This window comes from Natrix helvetica (assembly GCF_964273705.1).
Source record: "Natrix helvetica genome assembly, chromosome: 1".
In the NCBI taxonomy this organism is placed as follows: domain Eukaryota; kingdom Metazoa; phylum Chordata; class Lepidosauria; order Squamata; family Natricidae; genus Natrix; species Natrix helvetica.
Window position 1 is genome coordinate 155063737 of NC_138548.1, and position 17999 is coordinate 155081735.

A 17999-nucleotide genomic window follows, 5' to 3' on the forward strand; every position below is an offset into this window, starting at 1 on the left:
CTGGGAGAGGCCTCCATGTGCCACCTGTGGTACGCATGCCATAGGTTCGCCATCACGGCCCTAGTCAGTGTATTTCAGCTTTCAATTCCCTTCCCCATTAGCCATGTTAGCTGGGGGTCCTGAGAGCAATATCTCAAGGGCCATAGGTTTCCATCCCATTCTACCCATTCGGAGGAAGTCTCAAAAAGTTGTTTTTCCTCAAGAAATGGGTGTGTGAGAGTCTGAAGACAACTGCTGTCTCTGATGGCCTCACCCTTGAAGAATATTTTCTTTCCAGAGATTGGAACGGCCCCAACATTAATCTTTAGGGAAGCCACAAAGAAACGGCTCTTTCACCAAACATGTGGAGGATTATTTATTATTTTTATTTATATCCCTCCTTTATTATTTTTTTTATTCAATGAAGCAAACGTACCAAATACTGCTTCCCCCTGCTATTTTCCCCAGGACAACAACCCTGTGAGTTGGGCTAGTATATAAGCAAATAAATGAATATATTAAAAAGTGAGAAGTAATCTATACCAAAACAAGAAGTTGCTCCTACATGTAAGATACAGAATGTGTGTCAACGTCTGCCAATTTTCAGATTTGGCCTCATTTTCATATCCTGTTGAATCCCATTCCAGGCTGTCCTCAAGGAAGAGCTACAGCTATTGATAATAGATTTAGAGGCATATATTAAGCTTGGATGGATTTAAAAGACTGAAGGTGTGGATTTGAGAAGCTGGAGGTCTGAATAAAGAGCACCTTGCTCACAAACACATAATCCATTCACACACAGATTATAGTACAGTATTTCAGTGAATACCCTAACCAGTTTGACAACACTGACTTATGTAAATTGTGTTGCATTATGCTCTTTTTTAAAAAATACAAACATGTGAATGTTTTGTACTATGTTTGGAGGGATGGGAACACATCTGAAAAATGACAGAGATCAAAGGAAGAGGAAAAATGAAAAGTCCCAAGTGCAATTCTATGTGCGCAGTGGTAAACGGAATCTTATATTCAGCAAAACCTGTTAAAAAGTTTTGAAACTGAATTGTCGTCCCGATAATTGAATTTAAAAAAAAGATAAGTTCTACAACTTACAAGGCTTTGTCTGGATTTGTGAGGTAGAAGTTTTTGAAGCATATCCAAATAAAGCTTTCTTCTACCTTGCATGTCACTTGGGTATTGACCAGTGATGACCTGATATGTCCAAAGATCTTCTTTACTCCACTGGAAATGGCTATAGGAACAAAACAGGACAAATCTAAGACAATCTTACAAGCATTGTATCTTAAGCTGCTCCTTTCTTGTGTTCATGGCTGTTTGACTCTAAGCCATCTTAAGAAAACCCCGTTTGGACTGAGATGTTTTGGCAAAACTTTGCAAGGTATTCAGTCCAAATTGCAGATACCACATCCTCCGCTTGGACAATTCCCTGGTTGCTGGGTTTTCCCAGCTTTCTTTTCCAGGAAAGTGCTTGCCAATCACTTTCCTTCCTCTGGGTGGATCTTCCTGAGTAGATATACTTCTAATTTCTGTATCACCCAGACAAATTTTTTTAAAAAAAACCATGTATACAAATATAAATGAAATTTAAAGTAACTTTATATTTAAACCATCAACATGCATATATTTGCAAAGTCTGCTGCTGCTTCCATGAAAAGCATTTTTCCCATTAGCCTTGGCAAAGAAGCATTTCTCGGGCCTGTTCCCAGTATTGTGGGCCTGGGCAGAGGTGGATTCCTACTGGTTCAGCCGAACCGGTAATGGTATGGTGGTGTGGGTCGCTGGAATTGGCAGTGACCCAGGTCTGCCACGCCTCCGAACTGGTTCACCAGTCAGCGCCGTCGGCACCACCATCTTGTTTTTAAGTGCTGTGCATGCGCAGAACAATTTTAATTGAATTGTGCATGCACACAAAGCGTACATCCAGCACATGTGTGTACCCGCACACAAGCGAACTGGCGGTAAAGCCGGCCAGAACCTACCCCTGGCCCTGGGTGTGTATGGAGGCTGTCATCCATTCCTACCCTCCACAAATGGTTGCTTGTTTATGCTGGTGATGCAGCTGTGCATCGGGTTTATCCTGGTGATGCAGCTTGTTTATGCTTGTTTATGCTGGTGATGCAGCTGTGCAGCGGGTTTATCCACACTGTGAAGCAGCTTCACAGTGTGGATAAACCTGTCATTTCCAAGAAGAACATCACTGAAACCCTAACAAGCTCTGTACCTTGATGCATAATTAAGTCCTATCAGGAACCCTTGTCCAGGGGCATAGATAGGTCCAACTTGTGTTTCAAAGTGCTCTTTTTTCATTCAGTACAAATATATGTTTTTGTGCCTAGGACAAATTCTGATAAGGTCTTCCCCCCCTCCCCCTGAAGTTCCATTTGAAGAACTAATGGTGGAGGAGGACTATTAACCACTGCCTCGGCCATCATGCAAAAATTGAGCTGTTTCTGTACCCAGTTGCATCTTTTTGGAAAGAGGTGGGCAAAACACCTGGCAGATGGCGGAAAGGACAAAAGCCACTCTGGGTTTCAAATACATAGGCATGAGCACAAGGCAAAGAGGGCAAAGTAAGAATAGGATCCGTCAATAAGAAAAGATCTTCTGTGGCTCCCAATAAAAATGACCAAGCTTTTCTCCTTTGGTTAGAGTCTGTTCCAATATTATTGAAAAGTCACAATCCCTCTCTCTTCTCTCTTTTTTTTTTTTTTTGCTGTCCTTCTATTTCTTAAAAAAGAAAGGCTTACAGTATTATGCACTCTTAACACTGCCATTATTCAAGCACAAAAACAGTTGTAAAAAAAAAAACCCCTCCAAAGCCAAAGGGGCCTAACACACACTAGCTCAGAGGAACACTGACATAACAAAGGAAATAGCCTGCAGCCAAACAAAACAATGTTGTATCTATTAAGAGCTCTGCATGTAAAAAGCATCCGCCTTTCCATGCCATTCCAGAAATTATTCTTTGCATTGCACTCTTTCAAGATTCAGGGTTGTAAATATTGCCAGCCATTAACAACAACTGAAAGGGGAAGGGGAAGGGGAAGGAAGCAGGGCTTAAAATACACAGCATGAAAACATATTGGCATCATTAAACAAAAAACAAAAAACCCTCCAAGTTGTAGACATAAAAATCAAGCCGTTTACTTTGAAGGCCATTGGACACATTTAAATATCACACCATGTCAAAATTCTGAGAATCTGAGCTTGTTGTGACCAAGTTTGATCATTCGCACTTTATTCCTCTTGCCAGCAGAAGTGGCTTCACAAATTATTTTTGTGGTTTGCAGTGTGATGTGACAGCGAAGATCCTTGGTCAGATCCTAAGGTGAAATCAGACCATGGTCTGGCTCGTTAAAAGGATTCTCAGTGCATACATTTCACTCAATACATACAAGTATAGATTTATTGGCTGATCGTGTCAGTGAAGTGTAACTAGACTGCTTGCTTGTGGAAAGAGAAAACACATCCAACTACCAGTATGAGACAGTATTCTGCCCATACAATTGTCCCATTTCTAGCATAATCCACATTCTCATGGCAGATTATATTTAGCAATACAGTGTAGACATGAAGAGAAGGGCCCACAAGATGAGACATATCAGTATTGGATTCTCATAAACCATGCAAACATACACACACACACACATCTATCAATCTATCAATCTATCAATCTATCAATCAATCTATCTATCTATCATCTATCTATCTATCTATCATCTATCTATCTATCTATCTATCTATCTATCTATCTATCTATCTATCATCTATCTATCTATCTATCATCTATCTATCTATCATCTATCTATCTATCATCTATCTATCTATCTATCTTATCTATCTATCTATCATCTATCTATCTATCTATCATCTATCTATCTATCTATCATCTATCTATCTATCTATCTATCTATCTATCTATCTATCTATCTATCTATCTACCTATCATCTATCTATCTATCATCTATCTATCTGTCTGAGTTTAGCATATGGATGTAAAATTGTTCCAAAAGCACCACAATTGGGTAGCTGGGTTTCAACCCAGCTTTTAAATAGCTTGAGTCAGAGGTTTGCTTTAGGGTGTAATCCAGGAAATCTCCTAAAATCTCTCACTGAAGGGCCTTGATCCCAAGTATATCTCTGGAAGATCAGCCCATTGGAATTCAAAGCATACTTCCAAAAATGCATGTAAAATCTGCATTTACTTATTTATATGATTTATACACCTGTCCATTTTACATGACTCTGAGCAGTTTACACGGTTAAAACACAAGAACTCACAACACTTAAAACCTCTACTCCACTCCTCGGACCCAGGGATGAACAACAACTCCCCTCACGACCTACACATCTGAATTCAAATGCCTGGGGAAACAGCCGAGGTTTCAATGCAAGCTACGTCAGTTATATTTCCAAAAGATTCCATTTAATTTATTCGGAGGGTTGTAAACTGAAATATTAAGTAAAATTTAATTGTAATAGGAATATCTTGGCGCTTCCTCTTGAAAGAATTTTTGGTTTTACCGATTTGCAAAGATAGCATCCCGAATGGTTTTCAGCATATTTTTTCTCCTCCAAGTAACTCACAGTTTATTTCTAGCCTGAATTTCAACATCTTTGTTTTTGTTGTTGTAATTTACAAACCAAGGAGCTGTACGAGCTCCAGGCAGTATATAGCACTCTTCTTTTTTATCCTCACAGCCCTGTAGGTAATACAGAGTGAAAAATGGTGACTGACCTGAATCATTCACAGTGAGGCTCTTATAGCTGAAGGTCAATCTTAACTTTGGCCACCCAAGTCCTAATCTGGCACTTCAACCCAGTGGTGGGTTCCGGATCCCATTCCAGCCAGTACAGTTGGAACAAGCCTGGCGTTGCCCACATGGACGCGTGCACTGTGCGCATGCGTCGTACCTGCCAGCGACGCCTCCGCAAGCCTCCGTGATGCTCCAGCTGCTCGGTGGAGTGTCGCGCAGGCGCTGTACGCACCATGCACATGTGCAGAAGCGCCAAAGGCTTTAAAGGACAGGTAAAGAGCTCGAGCGGGGGTGGGTGGGGGTGGGTGGGGGTGGGTGGGGGTGGGGGTGGGTGGGGGTGGGTGGGGGTGGGTGGGGGTGGGTGGGCCCTCCAGAGCACCGTACCAGAATGGTACCCGGTGCTCCGGGCAGGCTCCGGTACGCCCGTACCAGGGCGTACCACCTGCAACCCACCACTGCTTCAACTTCTACTGTACACTACGCTGACTCTCCTTAGGGAAATCCAAGGGCTCTTGTGGGAAAAAAGAGCTAGTTGCTAGGAAAGGACAATGCCTCAGCTGCTCAAAAGCTCAACAGGATCAGGCCTGCTCAGGATCTGGATGGGAATCCCAAAGCTAAAGGCTAAGTAAGAAGCTGATCACCATCTCAAAAAGCAACAATAGCAAACCACCTCCAGATTATTGCCAAAAAAAAACCTCTGCAGGGGCGTGTTCATCTCACCCCAGCAACTCAGTTACGCTCAAGGGCATCTTTACCTTTCCTCTTTTAAGAGAACTACAGTAAGCACAGATCAATGACCTCATGCCAGCCAGAGCATGCAGGATCTGCAGCCCACTCCCATGCAGGTTTACTTACAAATCAGTCATGCTGTGTTCAGTGGGGTTTATTGTCAGGCAAGTGTACACAGGACCGTAGCCCAAGGAGGGGTGAAACAAAAGCTCACCGGGCAGAGACCAAATTCAGATTAAATAGAACATGGCATACAATAGTAATTATGAGAGCAGGAAGCTTGCCAAAAACAGTGCAGAGTTTCTTTAAATCAGTTCTTCTGAATGAACAAAGCATAGGGAAATGGCTAAGAATGCAGGGATTTTTGAATACAGATAAGTTTATAATTTCTATTACAGTATAGTTCAGCTGAAGCATTCCCGGATGTTGCACCTAAACTGTGAAAGATACCTTCTGAAGTTATGATCAATACCCTCTCCTTCATTAAGCCCATTAAGGCATATACATTTCAAATTTTGATTGAATTGCTGATGTACTGTAGTTTATGTTGCAATTATGATATGTTTGTTGTTGCTGTATAGCACTGATGATTCCTGAAAAGTTGGGTAAATAGAACAAAAGTTGGCAAATAGAACAAATAACTGGGCAGTTTCAACAGACAGTATGGATCCTGAAGGTGAACTCTTTTTGTTGTTGTTGTTGTTGTTCTCTTTTCTATATCTGTGCATCTTTTGGGACAATGTTTTAACATTATATCTGAAGCTTTGAACCTTCCTACCTTCATTAGCGTGACTGCAAAGAAGCTGAAAACTTTGGCTGTTATCTTTAAACTAATCAGGCCTTCCTTTTCATGTCTTCATATGAGCTTAGCTTAAATTCTGGTTAGTAAACAAAGCATTGATTGAGGTTTGAACAACCCAAGTTCCCGGCAATTTTGGTATAAGGTAGAAAGAAGCTGTGATTAGTTCAACAGTGAACACCTCCTGTTTGAAGATGTCCTTAAACAGGAATGAAAAGGCTTTATAAGCTTGTGCCCAATGATGCATCTGAGGTAGCCCTATATAATGTAGTTCTGCACCATCATTATTCTTTCATATTACTGTTTCTGAAAATAAAAATTATCAAAAATCTTTCTTTAAAATTTATTTTTCAGATCAATAATAGACTAACAGACACCTAAAAGAGCTGTGGTGGCGCAGTGGTTAGAATACAGCATTGCAGGCGAACTCTGCCCACAGCCAGGAGTTTGATCCTGACAGGCTTAAGGTTGGTAAAATGTTGAGGACAATATGCTGACTCTGTAAACTGCTTAGAGAGGGCTGTAAAGCATTTTAAAACGGTATATAAATCTAAGTGCTAAGAGGCTTATTGAGAATCAAAAACGAAGAACAACACTATCAGCTTTCTCACAATTAGGTAGAATTAGCCCAGAATAATTTCTGAAGTGCTGAAGGATCCTTATTTAAAATCTCATAAATTATTGCATTTTTCTCATTTGTCAGTTACTGAATTCTCAAAAACAGGTATGCACAGCCACCTTATCTTTTAATACATCTGCCACCAATGCTGCATATAATCTAAATAATAACCAATTATCACTGTGCTCTCAAGGTGTTTAGAATATGTATTTCCCCTCTTAAACCAAGATAACCGAAGCCTGGTTTCTATCCAGGAACAAAAATGGTAACAAAGAATTAGGAAAGTATGTTTTTTTTAGCGTTGGTTCTGAAAAGGATTACACACAAAAAATGACCTTTCCAACTTGATCTTAAATATTAGATGGCATTCCACCACAAGACAACAGCAATTATAATTTTCCACTGAGGGGTTATGTCCTCTAATGCCCAGCATTAGAATTCCTCCTTAGATTGGAACTGATTCTTCTCCAGTGGATTCTATTCAAAGTACAATCTCAGGCTCCCTTCTATTTGCAGCATTCACAGCCTTTCTCTGTCTGTGACCTTATGAGTACTCCATTGTTGGGAAGATGCACAGATTTTTCTTTGTAAACTCAAAGGAACTCATTGCTGCTGTCTCTAGTCAATGTCAGCATTTTACACATTTCTCAGCTGTGGTTGTTTTCTTAATGGGCAATATAAGCATGCAGTGGTGGCTTATTTGTTGCCCAATGTGATATAATATTGGAGAGGATCTTCTAAAGTATCATGCAGTAGGATGGGTAAATTATGGAAAGCCATGAAAGGAGCTAGTCAATCAGAACACAGAGGTGACACTATTGGAGTAGAATAAATATAGCTTTTGTTCTGTTCTCAGAAAAGTCATAAATTTTGTCCAGCTTCCTTTGGCCCAGATGAACTTTCTTAACAAAATACCCAACAGGTACAGACACCAAATAGAAAGAATATTGGATATGCAATGCTCAAGACAATAACATACAGACTTCCAGAAAAAGGTTTCTGGAGAAGTCAATAGAAGAAAAAGACAGATACTATAGATGTAATAAATGGGGAAGAACTATAACGAAGTGGTGGAACATTCATTGAGTATTTACAAGCTGCTGTTCAGTCTCTGAATAAGACTGGGAAAGACACTTGTCTGAAGGATGACAGTATAAAAATGGGCAGAGAACCTACAACCCCTGAAGTTGCTGAATTTGAGCGACTCTAGTCATCATGGCTAGATAAAGGATGTTTGCTTTGATGTTGACAGTACTGAATTAGATGGACCAAGCTGGCATAAGAGGGTATGCAGCATCTTTAAAAATATACCATCAGCTGAGATGCACAAAAAGCAGAGCTAAATACCAATGCTAATTCAAAAGTATACATATAGTGAGGAGACACAGGTGCATAAGCAGGTAGACCACAACGTTTCCCTACTATAAAAAGAAAAATAAGCCTGTGTTTCTCAAGAGGCTTTTGAGAATTTGAATATCTATCTAGGCTAGTCAGTAGGGTTACTGCCAATTTGCAAGGAAAACATGTGACAGAGAAAGGGAGAGATGACAAGGAAGGGCTAGTGGAAATATCTAACTATACTGCAAACCAAGCATGTTTTTTGCATTACCTTACATTACTTTTCTAGAGAGAGAGTTATCTCTGCTCATCTTCACCCCATGCCAATGGCAATTAAAATGCACCATGATAAAATCTCAGGTTATGGGAGTTAGAAGGTCATGATATAGATTGGATTCACAGATCATGGTAAGCCACAACGTAGCCATGTTTAATTGAGTAACTCCAGAAGTGGGATTCAAATAATTTAACAACTGGTTCTCTGCCCTAATGATTTCTTCCAACAACCAGTTCACCAAACTGCTCAGAATCTTAACAACCGGTTCTCCCAAAGTGGTGTGAACTGGCTGAATCCCACCACTGAGTAACTTCCCATAAGAATTATTTGGAAGCCTCAAATGGTTTAGGGGATTTTATTTTAAAATACGTTTGTAATGGCATTTAGAATAGTGAAAGAAAAATAAAGTCCAAAGAAATGCACACATGATTACAAAATACATATCAAGTGGTTTAAAAATGAGTGAAAAAATACAACAGGAAAAGCATAAAATAAAAGATATTCATTCGTAATACACTTATATAGCTAACATGTTTTTAGCCTACTGGCTTTTGTATGAGTCCCATATTATATTTATCCATACAAAGTTTATGTCTATATGTAATCTGCTTGAAGCCACCAAGTGTAATCAAAGCTTCAGTCCATCGAGTATTGGGGCAATAGATTTATCTTTCCAATGTTATAGTCTTTTAACTGTAATAAGAGCATGGAGAATTCTACATAGTCCAGTTGTCGAGGTCCATGTACTAGGTATGTAATTCAACACAATATTATCCTCTGAAAATGTTAGCTTCAGGTTAACAGGTGTGTTTATATAACCCACTACTTTCTCCCAAAATTTGATAAGTATGGGACATTGTAAAAACATATTTTAAGCAAATATTGCCTTTCTTACAGCTCCAACAAAATGCTGCCTCAGGCAATCCTTTCTATACAGGATAATGGAATCCAATACATTCTAAATATTACTTTTTTGTTGTATAAATCATGGTTTAAGATGCACTGACACTCTTGCTATAAAAGTTAAAACACATCCCCATTGTAATCATGAATCTACTATTGTTTACCCATGTAACTACTATGAGAGCAATGGCTATCTGTTATTTTTTAGGGGCAATTCAACTGCTGGTTATACTTTTTAAAACCCACTGTGGCTGAAGGGCTAAATATAGTATTTCTGAGAACTCAAAGATGAATCTGCCAGTGTGAAAAGATCAGGGAGAAAAAGCATGTTTCAGAGCTCACTTGGCAATGGAATGCCATCTACACAGACACTGTAATAGAGCATTTTCAATATGGCTTCCTTCTTTGGAAGAGTCCCCCCTCCCACTCCAAATAGCTGACCCATTCCCTCCCTCTTATATTTTGCTTGGATAGACGTTTGGCTTTTTACAAAGGCATTGGGAATGACGGAGGTTACACCCGCTCAATTGGTTCTGTACCAAACAATTATTTGTTACTATTTCTGTTAACTTTATCCCCCCCAATTATTTGTTATTATTAAGGTGACCAACCGTCCTCCTTTAGGGAGGACAGTCCTTCTTTTGTAAGTTCTGTCCTCCCTCGAAAAGTGTCCTCCTACATGTCCTCCTTTTTGATATTTGAAGGCTAATCTGTTGCGCGTTATGTGACGTATTTTATTAAACAGTTTTTAATGGTGTTTTTTTTACTTCATCGCAAGTATATTGAACAGATATTGAATCTTGTGTTGAATTTTTATCTAAAGAAATGCTAGACATTAAAATAGACGACAATTGTCTCTTTGAAGAAATTAGAAGACTGAATGTCTTCTAATTTCAGGAACTAGGTATGTCTAGCTTAAGAGAAAGAAGGACTAGGGGAGACATGATAGCAGTGTTCCAATATTTGAGGGGCTGCCCCAAAGAAGAGGGAGTCAAGCTATTCTCCAAGGCACCTGAGGGCAGGACAAGAAGCAATGGGTGGAAACTAATCAAGGAGAGAAGCAACTTAGAACTGAGGAGAAACTTCCTGACAGTGAGAACAATTAATCAGTGGAACAGAAGTTGCCTCCGGAAGTTGTGAATGCCCCAACACTGGGAGTCTTTAAGAAGATGTTGGATAGCCATTTGTCTGGAACGGTATAGGGCAGTGATGGCGAACCTATGGCACGCGTGCCACTAGTGGCACACGGAGCCATTTGTCAGGGCACTCGAGGTGCTGCCCTGTCAGCTGGGCAGCGCGCATGTGCGCGCTGGCCAGCTTAGTTCACCTTTTTAAAAGCTATTTTTCGCCTTCCAGAGGCTTTATAGGAGCCTGGGGAGGCCAAAAAGAGCCTCCCCCGCCCCCCCCCGGAGGCTTCAGGGACCGTCCCTGACACCTCCGGAGCGCTTAAAACCACCCTCTTTTCTTTTATTTACGATATATTTTTTCCAATTTATTTGTCCTCCTTTTCATTGTAAAAAAGTTGGTCACCTTATTATTATTCTTGTTAACTTTATTTATGCATATGCCTTTGAGCTGCTCAGAGCTTCTGGAAATGGTATCTCATATAAGTTAAAGTGATAAACAAGGAAGCCACAATTGGCTAGGTAACATGCTGAAGCCATGAATAGTGACCTAAAACTCAAAATGGCTAGATTTGCCCAGTAATGGAAGCTAAAAGGAAAAAATTACATTACTGTTTAGTAAGTGGCACAGTGGTTAGAATGCAGTACTGCAGGCTACTTCTGCTGATCACTGGCTGCCAGCAGTTTGGCAGATTGAATCTCATCAGGCTCAAGGTTGACTCAGACTTCCATCCTTCCAAGGTCCGTAAAATGAGGACCCAGATTGTTGGGGGCAATATACTGCCTCTGTAAATTGCTTAGAGAGGACTGTAAAGCACTGTGAGGCGGTATATAAGTCTAAGTGCTATTGTTAGTACTATTAGTACACATTTTAAGCAGCAAATCTTGCTAACTCAGTCTAGTTCTCCCTTTGGCATTGTAGAAATACAAGTATTCACATCCCAACTTGTTTCACTTTGAGAAAAGAAATTACTTCTGAGAAATAGAAACACACAGTCTGAATGTTATGTATCATGCTTCATTAATTTTAAATGTCAGGGAGTGACATTCTTATTAAAACATGGCATCATTTCTGTTTTTCAAAAGAAATATGAAAAAGAATAGAAAATCACACAAATATATCAATGTAAAATATATCACTTTTTCAAACACTAAGAAAATTAAAGTTTTTTTGTAAAATGAAAAAAGAGGACTGTAAAAGTGTTTTGCATACATGCACTTTTAATTCTGAATATATTAATCTAAAGGCCAGACTTAATGGAAAGTGGAAAGGGTTATGAGGATTTAGATAGATAGATGATAGATAGATAGATAGATAGATAGATATAGATAGATATAGATACATATAAATACATACACACACATATGTGTGTGTGTGTACGCACACAAGTACACTTCAGCAAGTCTTATGCATGTTCACTGAATAAAGATGATCTCCTCCGCAGCCCCCGTCCCCCGGTGTTACTAACTTTTTAGTTAAGAAAGCAAATATTTAGGCACATTCAGTCCACTAACCAGAAACATTTACTTTCAGCTGAAGACTGAAATTTGGCATGACAATCCAGAAGGCTGGTCCAAGATTTTGCTGCAACCCACTTGCCTTCAAGAATGTATGATAAATTGCAGCTTCAAAATGAACTGGAGTACAGTTTGTTTGGACATATTATAAAATATGAAATAGGTTGGCCAGGTTTTCCCTGCTAATTATGGTGAAAAATCTGAAGTGATCACCATCATGTTAACAGTAACAACAAACCTTCACTATGGTATGCATTCTGCAGGAACAGACTCGCATCAATTCACATCAGATACAATACAACAATTCCTTATAAAAACTTTTATAAAATCTTCGTAGGACTGGCATAGTGACCTAGCATAAGATTTTTGAGACATCTCAACAGTTTAATAGCTACCATCACTCCTGTAAAAATAAATTTCACTTGGAAGAAAGGTCTGTTTTCTTTCAATGCAATTTATTTCTACCATTGTGTATGAAAGATGAAAGCATTTGAAACATTAGGGCAAATTTAGATGCTTAAGAATCTTGGCTTCCATTCACATTCAAACAACCATGCAAAACACATGTAACACCGTTTGCACTATGTCAGAACTGAAACATTGTTGATGAACATAGGAGGGTTCACCCTCGTTCTGCAAAGTCTAAACATACATTAAAAAACGAAAGGTGTATATGGGGCTGTTTTTTCTCACAATCTTCTTCTTAGTAGTTTTTTCTTTCTTTCCCTTTCTTTTCTTTTTCTTTCTTTCTTTCTTTCTTTCTTTCTTTCTTTCTTTCTTCTTTCCTTCCTTCCTTCCTTCCTCCCTCCCTCCCTCCCTCCCTCCCTCCCTCCCTTTCTTTCTTTTTGATCATCCAGAGAAATCACAGAAAGGACTGCTTGTATTCCAGATTGGTCTCCAATAGCCAGGTCTGAGTCACTGCCCATTTTCATCTTTCCTCCCAAATATTCACACTGACAGTACTTTTTGATATTTAAAAAGGTATTCCTTAAAAAAAAAATTCAAGGTTTAGTTTCAACTGTTTTATTTGCCCCACTTGCCCGGCTAGCAAAACAATTTATTTTCAGTCTATTTCAGAATGCTCTATCTGCATGTTTTTGTAGAGATAGGCAACTGATGACTTGCAATTTATCCATGGGGCTCAGCAAGACCTTGGCTCCGAAATCTACATCTTACTATTGTGTGCTATGTGGGGTCTTCAATAATGCCCTGTGAATAAACAGTTCTGGGAACTGCCCCTTTTCCCCCTGCTGAAAGCACATGCAATGCATGGCCACCAAGTTCTTCCAATTCCAGGTGTACAGAGAAATGGGGCTCTTGCTAAGTTGGACCCACCCTAACGATGGGGGACAAGCTGGATCTGCCCTCCTGATCTGCTCCAATTTTCCACCCGGAACAGTATCATGAAGTGGTTCTAAAACAACTTTACATTTTTGCAGACAATTAAGCATAGGAAAACACTTTGAATCGCAGCTGTAGCAGAATATTGCATTGCTGGCACAGTCCGTTCATTTTCTTGCAGATGTTTCATTACCCAAACTACGTAACATCATTAGATCCAGCACTGATGATGTTACCTAGTTTGGGTAATGAAATGTCTATGAGAAAACAACCAAGCTCAGAGAGCACCAAGGATTCCTCATTTCAACCCTGATGATGATGATGATGATATCTATTCAATCGTGTCTGATTCTGGGCAATTCTTTGGACCAGTTCACTAAGGAAAGAACCACCCTAATGGGTCAAGTAGTTAAACGTTTATATTTTCAGACTTGCAAAATTGTGTTAATGTAGTCTTACATTAAGGTAAAATTAGCTCCTCTAATCATGTTTCCTGCCTGTTTAATCTGGAAGGGCCAACATCAGCCTTACATTTCTGAAAGTTACAAACTTCCTGATACCACTTTTAACTGCTTGATCCATTAGGGCTGGTCCTTCCTAAATTTCTTTTGCTGACTATTAAGCTCCTGTCTCTCTTGTCTGATTGTATCTTAGGCAGCATTTCTTCCACTTGTTCCCCAAGATCATCCACACGTTCCATGACAATAAAGCAGGTGTAGATGTTCTTTTGATATTCTTCAAAAAAAAATGCCATGACTTCTTCTGAAGCCAGCTTGAACATCTGGTAATTTCCTTTTGATGGTCAGTTGTATGATCTTAAGGAGAATCTTGTTAGCATGAGAGATGAGAGTAATTGTGTGGTAATTGGAGCAATCCATGGAGTCCACCTTATTTGGCAATGGGAATGGAAAATACTGCTCCTTTCCACTCTTGTGGCCATTTGTTCATTTCTCAATTTTTCTGGCACAAGGCTATGATGGTTGTGGGTGGTATGGGCTTCAGAAATTCTGCAGGGATGGTATCAATACCTGGGGCCTTGTTATTTGATTGTTGGCTCATTGCCCACACAACTTTTTCCTGAAGGAGGCTGGTTCTATTTCTGTTTCCCTTTCCTTATCATTCTGAGTAGGCTGGGCCTCTTGGTTACTGGCATACTGCTCTTCTCAATATTCACACCATCTGTTCTTAACACCTTGTTGGTCAAACTGTTCTTTCCCTTGCTTCTTTTTAACAATGCTTTTATGAGCAGTAGATGGTCTTTGAAACCTTTCGATTTGCATGCAGATGCATCCCTAATGTGGCTCTTCAATCAGTCCTCTTCTAGTTGCTTGCAATGCTGCCCCAGTAAACTTTGTTGTCTTTCCTTGCTGCTCTTTGGACATCCACATTCAGTCTTCTTGTTTCCTCGTTTCCAGCTGCTTTGGCTGCTTTGCATTCCCCAGCTATTCTGATGGCTGCATCTAAGAGCCAGTTGTGCTTTTCTGAATGGGATGTGTTCAACTGCTGCTTCAATGATGGCCGATTGCATTTCTTGCCACAATTCGTTGGGCATCTTTTCAGCACTGCCCAGCAGCTCAAACCTATTTTTCACCTCAATTCCATACATGGAAGAGATTTTGGTCATGTCAAACTTCTTTTGTGGTGCTGACTTTTTGACAGCATAATTTGACTCTGATCTTCGCCACAAGAATTCATGATCTGAACCACAAGTGGCACCTAGATATGTCTTTACCGCAAGGACTGAACTGGATCATCTACTACATGGGACATGGTTGATCTGATTATGTTGCAATTTATTTGGTGAGGTCTAAGCGTATAAGTGATGCTTCCATTGTTTGAACCAAATATACATGATTCAAAATTGTTTTTCATGGCAAAATTGAAGCAATCACCTGCACCATCTACTAGGTGATCAAAAAGTCGTTGGAACAGTCAGCAGCATGGCATCTCACAGAATGTCTACTCGCCACCCTCTGGGAGCTGCAGGTGTAAATGGGCTGCCCAGACAAGGCTCAGGCCCCTAGTACCTTCCTTATGGAAGCCAAATCCAATTAATCTCAAAACTGTCACTTATCTCACATACAGTAATCAATTCGCTGTGGAGCAGATAGGTAACACATCCATCCTCACTGAGGGACTGAGTTGAAAGCTGGGTCTGCCTAACGACAGGGGCATGGCTTAACAGCTTCATCAGACTCAGTCCTATCAGTGAGCGGATGATGTCAACCCTGTCTGGATGCTACCTCCACCACTATGGAGAAGCAAACAATCATCTGCACCATTCCTTTCTCCAAGTCTAAAGCTGACACTGATGCCTGTTTCTCCTTGGCTGTCAACTTTTACATTGAAATTGCCCAGTATGTAAATGAAGTCTTGGGGGGTGGGGTGCACTTCCTTCAATTTTTTAATACTAACATAGAAACCCTCTATTTCAATACTAACATAGAAACCCAAGAAAGAAGCCATTCTCTTGCATTAGTTTTTGGGACATAGACTTGGACAACTGTGATACTGAGGGCTGTGGCACAGATTTGGATGGTCATAATGTGATCACATTAACTATCAAGAAGCTTTCTATTGCTTGGGCGAGTTTCTTGCTTGTAATAAATTCTATTCCACTTGTTTTTTTAGTGTCCTGAGTAATAGAGGATAAATTCCTCAGACTGGAAATAGTCATTGTCTATCCAGTGTAACTCAATGATGCCAAGGTGGTCGGTTTTCAACCTGGCCCTTTACCCTGGCTCATTCCTCAGACATTCCACATTGTTATGTGATTTGTCTTTGTACAGCATAGACCCTTATTTTCACCAATGGCTGCATCAGCAGTTGGAGGTTCCTGCTGGATTTGCCCAAGGCACATTTTTAATGTTTTGACTACCTACTGCAAGTTCGTGCTCTTTCTCAGTAGCTTGCTGGTACCTTCTAACCTGGAGGCCCCACTATGAGCACTATTATCTGATTCATTTAGGAGCCTATCCATAACATTTTTTTGCTGGGGTCTTTTCAAGCTAGGCTGCCATGTCTTATCTCAACCCTCCTCATTTATCCTCCTCATTTAGGATTGGCATTGACATGCAAATGCATGGCTGGGCTGAATTGCATATTAGAAAAGATTAAATGGGAGAGTCTACAGGTACACCCTTAGATCAAAAAGATGTTGCATATGAAAAGCTAGCTGATCAGGAGGGAAGCTTTGCACAGCAACAGTCTGAATGGGTCACAATCAGGAAAATAGAAAGCCATTGATGCTCCCATGCTTATTCCTTCTCCATTGTTCCCACTTGTTCCTTACGAGTAACAATTTGTTTTTCCCTTCTGCTTTTTTATAATTGTGTCTCAGTTTAACTTCACATGATAGTTCTGAGGCTAGGACAGCCCCATGAACTTCTTGGAATAAGGATACAATCCTAAAGCAACATTGCTATATCCGGGTACTGCATATGGTACTTTTATGGCTCGGGGTAGGGATTATGTTGTTGTTGTTGTTGTTGTTGTTGTTGTTGTTGTTGTTGTTGTTGTTGTTGTTATTATTATTATTATTATTATTATTATTATTATTATTATTATTATTATACGATTGTATCACAGCGGCCAGTTGTTTCGCCGGATTTGGCATTGATTACTAGTCGGGCCCCACCCAGGGGCCTAGGACGTCGTAACGTATTTTTGTAATATACGTGCAGTTCCAAGCAGTGCAGCTTTTTGCATTTGCAGTTTTAACTGTTTTAAATGTAATTCCAGTGGTTTTGGAATAGCTCCCAGTGTGCCGATTACCACTGGAGTTACCACTGCTGGTTTGTGCCATAATTGTTGAATTTCAATTTTTAGGTCCTGGTATTTCGCAATTTTTTCATGTTCCTTCTCGTCGACCCTGCTATCACCTGGTATTGCGATGTCTATGATTGTAACCTTATTTTTCTCAACCAGTGTGATGTCTGGTGTGTTATGCGCCAGTATTTTGTCTGTTTGTATACGAAAATCCCATAGGATCTTGACCATCTGATTTTTGGTCACTTTTTCAGGCTTTTGTTCCCACCAGTTTGTTGTTGTTTTAATATTATAATTTTTGCACAAATTCCAGTGGATCATTTGTGCTACTGAATTGTGCCGCAATTTATAATCAGTCTGCACAATTTTTTTACAGCAGCTGAGTATGTGGTCAACAGTTTCATCAACTTCTTTGCAGAGTCTGCATTTGGCATCATCAGAGGATTTTTCGATTTTGGCCTTAATGGCATTTGTTCGGATAGTTTGTTCTTGTGCAGCCAGGATTAGTGACTCTGTTTCTTTCTTTAATGTACCTGCTGTTAACCATAACCAAGTTTTTTCACTGTCCACTTTATCTTTTATTTTTTCCAGAAATTGACCATGCAATGCTTTGTTCTGCCAACTCTCCATTCTTGATTTTATCATATCTTTTCTGTATTCTTGTTTTGTCTGTTGGGCCTTCAGTAGATTTTTGTTCTTTACTTTGATTAATAGATGTTCTTGACTTTCTTTTAAATAATCAGCCAGTGCATGTTTTTCTTCTTCAACTATTTGCTTCACTTGTAATAATCCTCTGCCACCTGATTTTCGGGGCAGGTATAATCTA

The 17999-nt window shown here is 39.8% G+C and overlaps 1 protein-coding gene across 6 annotated transcripts in view; it reads right to left on the reverse strand.

The window, feature by feature from the left end:
- The window catches only part of CCDC148 (coiled-coil domain containing 148), a 182825-nt gene that overhangs the window by 66546 nt on the left and 98280 nt on the right, over window positions 1-17999 (reverse strand). For all 6 annotated transcript variants that reach the window (XM_081948672.1, XM_081948671.1, XM_081948674.1 and 3 more), the window contains one exon: window positions 1093-1231. In XM_081948672.1, coding sequence (XP_081804798.1) covers window positions 1093-1231 — 139 coding nt within the window. The remainder of the gene's footprint in view (window positions 1-1092; window positions 1232-17999) is intronic.